The 9,970-nt window shown below is 44.0% G+C and overlaps 1 protein-coding gene across 1 annotated transcript in view; it reads right to left on the bottom strand.

Moving 5' to 3' along the window:
- RNF34 (ring finger protein 34, E3 ubiquitin protein ligase) overlaps nt 1–4,826 on the bottom strand; it is a 35,911-nt gene extending 31,085 nt beyond the window's left edge. Inside the window, exons 1-2 of the mRNA XM_006768989.2 lie at nt 4,680–4,826; nt 2,197–2,266 (exon numbers count right to left, since the gene is read on the bottom strand). Coding sequence (XP_006769052.1) covers nt 2,197–2,205 — 9 coding nt within the window. The 5' untranslated portion in view covers nt 2,206–2,266; nt 4,680–4,826. The remainder of the gene's footprint in view (nt 1–2,196; nt 2,267–4,679) is intronic.
- Between the last annotated feature and the right edge of the window lie 5,144 nt (nt 4,827–9,970).

Consider the following 9,970-nt stretch of genomic DNA (forward strand, 5'->3'; position numbering starts at 1 on the left):
GTTCAGCAGTCTTTGATTGTGTGTATAACCTAATATGCTTTTAGAATCCCTATGGTAGGGAAATACTTCCAAAATTTAAAGAATTAACAAAAACTTTATTACAAATTTTGAAACCTAAACTACATTAGAATATGATGCCTTTTAATGATTCCACCAAATGTAATGGTAACCAGACAAACTAAAATAAAGAATAAGAAAAGTTGCCCTGATTTCAGGAATCAGTTTTACAATGAGTTACAGAATGGTCAGAGCAGCGGTTCTCAACCTGTGGGTCGCGACGCCTTTGGCGGTCGAAGGACCCTTTCACAGGGGTCGCCTAAGACCATCCTGCATATCAGATATTTACATTACGATTCATAACAGTAGCAACATTACAGTTATGAAGTAGCAACGAAAATAAATTTATGGTTGGGTCACAACATGAGGAACTGTATTTAAAGGGCCAGAAGGTTGAGAACCACTGGGTTAGAGTATTGTCCCAATATGCCAAGGTTGCGGGTTCTTTCCCTGGTCAGGCACAAACAAGAATTAACCAACTAATGAATGCATAAATAAGTGGAGCAACAAGTCGATGTTTTCTTTCTCTCACACTCTTAAAAAAATAAAAATGTATTTCCATGAAGATCAAATGACTGCCAAATACAGAGTCAATGGGTATGAAAACAGCAGAAAACTAAATAATTATGTGGTAGGCAGTTAGATAGATATGAGCAGAGCAAGGACGATGAGCCAGGTATAAGTCACCAGGGGCGGTAAGCCCTGGGTGTTTAACTATGTGCAAAACTGGAAAAACAAGAACCTCACTGCCCCAGGGTAACCTTTCTTCCTCTAGCATATCACTATGGTTTGGACCCCTGACCTTTCATATCGTTGGTCATGCGGCTTGCATGGTCTCCTGACCTTTCCTCTCCTGGCATGTCCATAGTCATGCAGACCCTTCAGGAGGAGGAAAAAGAAGACAAAGAGTGGCCTCTAATACAGGCCCTTACGCATTAACCCGCAGGGATAACATCCAGGCCTCAGCTGTTTTAGCTCCAGGCTCAGAAAAGCTGCAAAACCTGACAAGCAATGCCAGGGCTAGCATCAGGACCAGCTGCATTGATGAATGACCCCCTACCCTGGCACCTACCAATCAGTGAAGACCACGACTCTAAAAGGACACACCTGACCTCCTCCAAGATCCCTGCCTCTGGAGAGGGACCTCCTTCCCTCTTTCTATAGAACACACCCCCCTTTCTCCGCACCCGCTTCCCCAGGCACATTTTCCTTTCCAAGGCCCTTCTTTTGCCTCTTCAACTTGTTTCCTGAGCCCATTTCTTCTACAGCTGACTTCTACTTGTGACTTTGTAAATAAACTTTCTTAGCCAGAACTCAAGTACTGAGGTTGCTGAACCAAGGTCCAGTCTGATTCTACTGTTCTAACACCTAGTTCCCTTTTGCAAAAATTATGGTCTAAATCGTTTGCTTTTGATTAAACTAGATAAGCAGCAGTAATCATAATGCCACCTCCTAAAAGCTGCTTGCCACAACTCTAAATTAAATATGGTAATATTTTACAGATATTTTAAGGATAACTTAAAAGTTTCAAATTCAAGAACATTTTCTTGGATGTTGTAAGAAGCTACAAAGACCAGGCAGGGATTCAGTTTTTCCATCAGTGAACGTTTCCTCAGAGAATTCAACCACTGTAGCCTTTGTTTTTAAACTCCAAACAACCTTCAATTTGCTAAAATTCAATGTCCTGTGTTTAAACTATATGAAAAGATATTTCAAATCTTGAAACCAGTAAATATAAAACAATGTTTTGCAGTTTGAATTTCAGTTGGGTTAAACTTTCCAGTAGAACTAGAGCAAAGCAGAAGAAACAGTTGAGATAATAAGCAAAAATACTGATCCTATTTAGAGCCACTTGAGAAAAATGTGCTCCTTAAAATGTGAAAGGATTTCTTATTGAAACTGCTGCCTCAACTGAAAAACAATATGCAAGGAACTCTACTACATTTTTGCCCAAACATCAGACCAGACCATATACCACCAAGGAGGAAAATCTACCTACATCCTAAATTCTTTCTTCATTCCATTTGGACATTAAGCAGGTTGCAAAAACAGATACTAATCTTAAAAATGTAATACTTTTAGGTAAGACATTTGGTCACATCGACAGAGTTTTACAATAATGTGTGCTGGAGATCATACCTTCCTCATGTTTGGGTTTTGTTTTCTTTTTCTAAAACAGTGTACTTGATCCTTAGCACCACTCCCCCACCTTTCAAAGAAAAAAAAGGAAAGAAAATTATAGTCAACATATTACTTTCTCCTTGATATCTCATTTTGAGCATGGAAGAATTAATGTGATTAGTACAATTAAGGAAAGCTGAGATCAATATAAATATAGAAAATCATGAAGGAGGATTAAATCAAATTAACATAGGACACCGATTTTGTTTTTGTTTTAAATCCCTATGAGTTAATTACATGCTACTCTAAGGTTAAATAGTTACTTGAGTCTTGAGAGGTAAAACTTATTTCAAAACAAATTAAAGGAAGAAAGTAAATACCCATTCCACACATACACTAAAACCAGTTGCTCCTGGGTTTGAGTGAAGATGTACTTTATCTGATTGCTTTGCTTTCAAAATAATTTTAATTCCACTGGAAGTACTTGCTTAAGTGAACGTTCAAATGTTAGAATTCCTGACATAAGGAATTACTGACCCTGCCTAGAAATCCCCACAATTAAACAATTTCAATATAAAACCAAATAAATCAAATCCTAAATTTTGTGAATCCAGTTTTCACGAAAACATAAATGAAATGCAGTATCTTCATCATTGTCATCTTGTTCAAATTGAAGTCCATTTAGATCTGCTTCATGAAAATAAATTTTTTCTACATCTTCAACCGCCACCAAACTTTGTTTCTAAAATTTCAACTCAGAAAGCTGTATCTCCCACCTAAATTTAAAAAACACTTCTGTTTTTAAAGAACTTGCTTTAAAAATTCAACACTGGCCGAAGCCGGTTTGGCTCAGTGGATAGAGTGTTGGCCTGCGGATTCAAAGGTCCCAGGTTCGATTCCGGTCGGGGGCATGTGCCTTGGTTGTGGGCACGTCCCCAGTGGGAGATGTGCAGGAGGCAGCTGATCGATGTTTCTCTCTCATCGACGTTTCTAACTATCTCTCTCCCTTCCTCTCTGTGAAAAAATCAAACGACTATATTAAAAGAAAAAAATTCAACACTGGACCGTCCTAATTCCTTCTACATCTACTTCCTTGATGGGCCACACATTTAATACTAATGAAGATACTGATGTTCTTTGAGGCATTCTACCCATAGGTCCCTCTGTTGTTTTTGGAAGATGATGATTTTCAAGAAAGCAAACTAGTTTTAGACATTTTAATAAGTATTCTAAGTTGAAATATTTCATCACTAAAACTTGGAAGTAAAAAATAAGCTCCTCCTAAGATAGCCTCATACTTGAACACACAGTTCAAAAGTTACCTATTGCAATAACCTTCCTTGCTCTTGGGGGTTTCACTCCCCCCACACACACCAATTCTCATAATGTAATTACTTGGAATGTCTCTCTTGACTCGCAAACTTCTAAAGGGTGGGACTGTGTTTTGAATTACTTCTGCTAACAACATCTCCGTCCTGACACACTGGACATGTTTGATAAAATGTATGTTGAATTTCTCTGGCTACCTGACACACTCCCTTTATCAGTCTTCCACAGTCAATCTCGGAGACTTCGTGTAGGTCCAGTTCTAAGCCGGCCGCTCTCGCTCTGTTAGCTTTCTTACCGCACCGAGCACACCTCTTCACTGAGATGAATGAAATCGGCTTGTGTCTCAAAGGGTAGCATCACCTTATGACTCACCCCGCTGGGTTGGAGTCGGGCAAATGAATCAATACCTGAACGGATTGTCGTACACGCTCTTGAAAATTCCCAGCTCCCCAAAGTAGGCCGGAACCTGCCCCCTTCCCTTCCACTCCTCACTCGGCGATGCTCCCACGCTCTCACACCCACCTTGAAGAACTCAAGCTGTCAAATTACTTGCTGCGTAACCTACTGGTGATGCAGACACATCCAGTTTGCTAGCGCTTTAAGTCGCGGCCCCCAATGTTAAACCTACGGGGGGGAGGGAAAATCCTTCGGGGTGGGATCCCCGGCCCGAGACAAGTCTAACCTATTAGCCTGGTCCCAGCCTCACGGCTCCCCGCATCATCACTCCTTTTCTCTTCATCCTGTAGTTGTGGTCCTGCGACAGTCCCGTGGTGGTCCCGACAGTTGGGTTAGTTCAAGGACTCGGGGCGGGCAAGGGCACGCAGTGGGCAAAGCCGCGAGGGCTGAGGCGAACACCAGTGGGTCTGTCTCAGGCCCCCGAGGACGCGGACCGGGCCCGGCGCAGCACGAAGCCCTGAGGCGTGAGCGCAGGGGGCGCCCGGCCTCTGCCCGCTCCTCGGGCTTGCGGCCCGGGGGCGCTGTGGGAGTTGGGGAGATTGGGGAACCCAGGGTATCTGTCGTGGATCGGTCAGGGACCCGGACGCCGGGCGGCCAGGTCGCCCCTCAGCGGAGGTCTCTGGAGAGGTGCCGCCGAGGAGAAAAGAAAGCAATTCGGGCGCTCTGGCCGGAGAGGAGAGACGAGGAGGGGCTGCCCTGCGCCACCGGTCCCTCACCTTCATGGCCGCGAACGCCGCGTCTCGGTCGGCCCTCGCCGCAAACTCAACACCATCACAGCTCCTCGCAGAGACGGGCTCCTTCCTTCTGGACCGCGATTACGGCGCCTCCAGAGGCGACCAAGCGTCCCGACGTAAGGGGCGTGGTCACGCCCGCCGCGCGCCCCCGGGAAAGAGCGCCGAGCGGCGGCCAAGTTGACCAATCCAAAGCCGACACTCGGGGGGCCGGTCACCAGAGCCAATCAAGTAGTGGAAGTGGGGCGGGGTCTCGGCGCAGCTGGGTGGGCGGAGGAAGACTCCATCCGGGCTGGAGCGGCTCAGGGCGGATCTGGGCGTGGCGGGAGGCTTTCTCCCGGCGGTTTTCGGTCCCTGAGGAACCTGTGCGGCTGAGACAGAGCTCTAGGTCAAGCTCCCCAGGGCGGGAAGAGGCGTGGTGCGTTTGAAAACGCCAGTAGGTTTGCAGGCTTTTGTTTTAACCGTCAGAGCAGGGCCCTCAGATTTCCTCTCGACACTTCCGAGCCCCTCAGACTCGGTAATGACCTCGAGTCTCCTCACCAGAGGGTCCGGGCGGCTGCGGCAGCTGAGCACGCAGAGACGCGGTTTTGAAACGGCGTTGTTCGAAACATTTCAATAACGGTTCTCAAATCCCAGCTGCTCTTTTTAGAGCGATGTTCAAAACAACCAAATTCTAGCACAATGAGAGAATTCAGGTGAGCCCTTGGAGTGGAGGGTTGGGGTTTTTTGTTTGTTTGTTTGTTTTTTAACAGAACGAGTAAATTCAAGTATTCAGCTTGACGGGATGACACTCAGGTGGTTTCACTACATTCATCCCTCTCCCCTCCAACTCAACCAGTATTTTAGTTAAATAAGAAAGAGACATGAAGATGCCGAGTCACTTGTCTTAAGGACCTAAGAGTGTTGCATTCCTTTGTCCTAGGCTTGCCTATTTATATGTACTGTGCCAGGTTAAAACACGGAGCCACGCCACTTCCTTAGGCTGAAATGATTCTTAATTTTTAGCTTATTTTTCTTGCTTCAAGCATTGACTTATCCAGTATAGTCCTGGGTTTTCCTCTTTGCAAAAACTCGAAGAAAGCCTTTCCTCACCGTGTCGGAGTAGTCGCTGAGCTTCACTGGAAGAGAGTATCACTTCTTCTAATGGTCTAGGCACAAAGAAACTCAGTAAAAACTTGCTAATGGTACGAAGCCATAGTTCTCATTGGAAAGGAAGCTGGCAGGTCTACCCCAAGAGTTAATCAGTACATGAAAAGAAGCTCGACATCATTAGCCATCGGGGAAATGCAAATCAAAACCACAATGAGATACCACTCCATACCAATTAGGATGGCAAAATAATAATAATAATAATAATAATGTGTTATTGTGGATGTGGAGAAACTGGAACCTTAATACATTGCTGATGGGACTGTAACATGGGACAGCTCTTTGAAAAACAGTCTGGCAGCTCCTCAAAATGCTAAACATGGAATAATCATATGACCCAGCAATTCCATTCGTAGGTATAAACTCAAGAGAAATGAAAACTAATATACACACACAAAAAAAATCCTTGTACGTGAATGTTTATTGCAGTACAATTACTGGTACAGTAGCCCCAAAGTGGAAACAACCCTAGTGTCCATTATTTAATGAATGGATAAATAAAATGTGGTCTAGTCATACAATGGAATATTATTTAGCCAAAATAAGAATGAAGTACTGGCCCTGGCCCAGCAGTTAGGTTGGTTAGAGTGTTGTTTCCCATATGCCAAGGTTGCGAGTTGGATCTCCGGTCAGGGCACTTACAAGAAGCAGCTGTTGCCGTAGACCAGCGGTTCTCAGCCTGTGGGTCGCGCGACCCCTTTGGCGGTCGAACAACCCTTTCACAGGGGTCGCCTAAGACCATCCTGCATATCAGATATTTACAGTGCAATTCATAACAGTAGCAACATGACAGTGATGAAGTAGCAACGAAAATAATTTTATGGTTAGGTCACAACATGAGGAACTGTATTTAAAGGGCCAGAAAGTTGAGAACTACTGCCGTAGACAGTCAGAGGGAGTACCCAGAGTCTCTCCCATTGGCCAAGAAGGCAGCAGGTGGAGGTGCTCCATAGAGTCAAAGTGGGCCCTCCATCCAGAGGATATTAATCTGGAGGTCTCAGGAGAGGATCCCAGTAGAACATTCTTCAGCTTTCTAGGTGTGTCCTTTCAGGGTCGTGACCTCTACTCGGTTGGCGCCAGGGTATGGGGGTCATGACTCAAATTAGCTGGTCCTAATGTAAGCCATGACGTTGCTTGTCTGGTTTTGCAGCTTTTCTGGGCCTGGAGTTGAAACACAACTGATGTGGATGCGGGTCAGAACCTCACTGTCCGAGGAACTTAATGTTTAAGGGCTTTCTTCGGCCTCTTCGTTCATCTTCTAAGGGAATCTAACCCTCATGACTAGAAACATGCCACCATGGGGGAAAGGTCAGGGGAGGGTCCGAACCGTATGACCAGTGATATGCTAGGGGAGGGCAGGTTACCCTGGGGGCAAGGTCCTTGTTTTCCTAGTTTTGCTTGTTGCTAGACACGCCCTGGTGACCTTCTGTACCTGGCCCCATCATCCTTGTTCTGCTCATGCCTATCTAACTGCTTACCACAATTCCATATACTGTATGTGAAATGTCCAGAATAGGCAAATCCATAGAGACAGAAAGTAGGGTAGCAGTTGCCTAGGGTTGAGGGGTTGCAAGGGGGAGGGATAGAGTGACTATTAATGGGCACAGGGTTTCTTTGGGGAGGTGATGAAAATGTTTTAAAATTGATTGTGGTGATGATTGCACAACTCTAAGTATGCAAAAAATATTTAATTGTATAATTTAAATGAGTGAATTGTATATGTATGATATGTGAATCATATGTGGGGTTTTTTGTTTGTTTTTTAAATATATTTTATTGATTTTTTACAGAGAGAATGGGAGAGGGATAGAGAGTCAGAAACGTTGATCAGCTGCTTCCTGCACACTCCCCACTGGGTATGTGCCTGCAACCAAGGTACATGCCCTTGGCCGGAATTGAACCTGGGATCCTTTAGTCTGTAGGCTGACATTCTATCCAAACCAGCTAGGGCTGAATTATATCTTAATAAAGCTGTGATAATAATGATAATAAAAAATATTGAGAAACAAAAAAAAATAGTTAATGAAGCTGAAGGGTATCCAGAGTAAAACAATTAAAAAAACAACAACAAAAACAACCAAGAGTAGATAGAGATTTAAGTATTGGAGACCATTTTATTTTATTTTATTACTAGAGGCCTGATGCACAAAATTCGTGCGCAGGGGAGGCAGGGTGTCCCTCAGCCTGGCCTGTACCCTCTCCAGTTTGGGACATCCTTCTCGCAATCTGGGATTGCTGGCTCCTAACTGCTTGCCTGCCTCCCTGCTTAATCACCCCTAACTGCACCCCTGCCAGCCTGATAGCCCTTAACCACCTTTGCCTGTCAGCCTGATCGCCCCCTAAATGCCCTCCCCTGCTGGCCTATTGCTCCTAACTGCTCTCCTCTGCTGTCTGATTACCCCTAACCGCCTCTGCCTTTGCCCCACCACCGTGGCTTTCTCCAGAAGATGTCTGGTCTAATTAGCATATTACTCTTTTATTAGTATAGATTATTATTTCTTATTATTAATCATTACCCGAGTATATTTTTTTCCTTGATTTTTAGAGAACATGGAAGGGAGGGAGGAAGAGACTTTTTATAATAACACTCTTTTTCAGGTGTGTACTAGTTGTACCAATTGTGGTTCAGGCAAATAGTTTGTTTTTTAACAGTCATAGCAGTTCAGTACTTTGTATTTCAGAGTCAAAAAGTATTATCAAGACAGGTGGGATAAGTTATTGCAGTTCAACTACTTGCTTAGGATGTATTGGGGCTGTTCTCTGAGTTTGTTTTTTTAATCCCTCACAAAATTTTTTTATTGAATTCACAATGTGCTTAAGTCAAATAATTTCAAGATCCCAAATTCAAGAAGCAGCAATTTTTTAAAAAAATTTTATTTATGGATTTAGAGAGAGAGAAGAGAAGCATCAGTCATTGGTTGATTCTTTTTTTTAATATTTTTACTGATTTTTTTACAGAGAGGAAGGGAGCGGGATAGAGAGTTAGAAACATCAATCAGCTGCCTCCTGCACACCCCCAACTGGGGATGTGCCCGCAACCAAGGTACATGCCCTTGACCGGGAATCGAACCCGGGACCCTTCAGTCCGCAGGCCGGCGCTCTATCCACTGAACCACACTGGTCAGGCCATTGGTTGATTCTTCTATGTGCCCTGACCAGGGATTGAACCCCAAACCTTGGCATGTCAAGGTGATGCTGTAACTGAACCACCCGGCCAGGGCTAAAAAAATTTTTAAGTTACTAAATAATCTGTTTATTTCAACATCATGTGTATTAATAAAACAAGAGGGTAGAAAGCTAGCTATTTTTATTTTAGCAATGGACTTAATGATAAATCATAGGAGATCTTACCAGCTTTTTAAAGTTGGTTAGCAACTTGCTATAATAAGCCATTATTTTGGAAAATTTCAAGCATACATATATGAAGCAAATAGAATGGTGTAATGAAGTCCCATGTATCCATCACCCAGTTTTAACAATTCTCCACATTCTATCATTCTTGTCTCAAATCCAACACTCACATCTCTCTACCCACTTCCCACCCACCCCCATCTGAGTTAAGTTGCATTATTAAATTAGTGCATGACTGGTTGCCTAGCTATGATCCAAATGAAAGTATCTGATAATTGGATCTGGTTTGCTATGTTGTGTTTATCCTTGGTCACCTTCACAAATTTAACTATTTACCCAAAGTAATCCATTTTCTTTGTGGCCATTGCTTCAATTGCATGACTTAAGAGTAAAGGGATTCTATAACTATCCTCACTTAAACTGAGTTTGTAAATGCCAAAGTTGTAGATGGGTCATAAAATCTACCCACTGGTGCCTTGGCCGGTGTGGTTTAATTGGTTGAGCATCATCGCGTGCACAGAAAGGTCTCCAGTTCAATTCTCAGGTCAGGGCATATACCCAGGTTTTGGGTGTCTCCCCTCCCTTCTCTCCCCTCTCCTCTCTCCCTTCCCTCCCCTCTCCTCCCTCCCCAGATGGGTCATAATCTACCCACTGGTGCCTTGGCCGGTGTGGTTTAGTTGGTTGAGCATCATCGCGTGCACAGAAAGGTCTCCAGTTCAATTCTCAGGTCAGGGCATATACCCAGGTTTTGGGTGTCTCCCCTCCCTTCTCTCTCC

The sequence above is a fragment of the Myotis davidii genome, unplaced genomic scaffold (genome assembly GCF_000327345.1).
Source record: "Myotis davidii unplaced genomic scaffold, ASM32734v1 scaffold223, whole genome shotgun sequence".
In the NCBI taxonomy this organism is placed as follows: Eukaryota; Metazoa; Chordata; class Mammalia; order Chiroptera; family Vespertilionidae; genus Myotis; species Myotis davidii.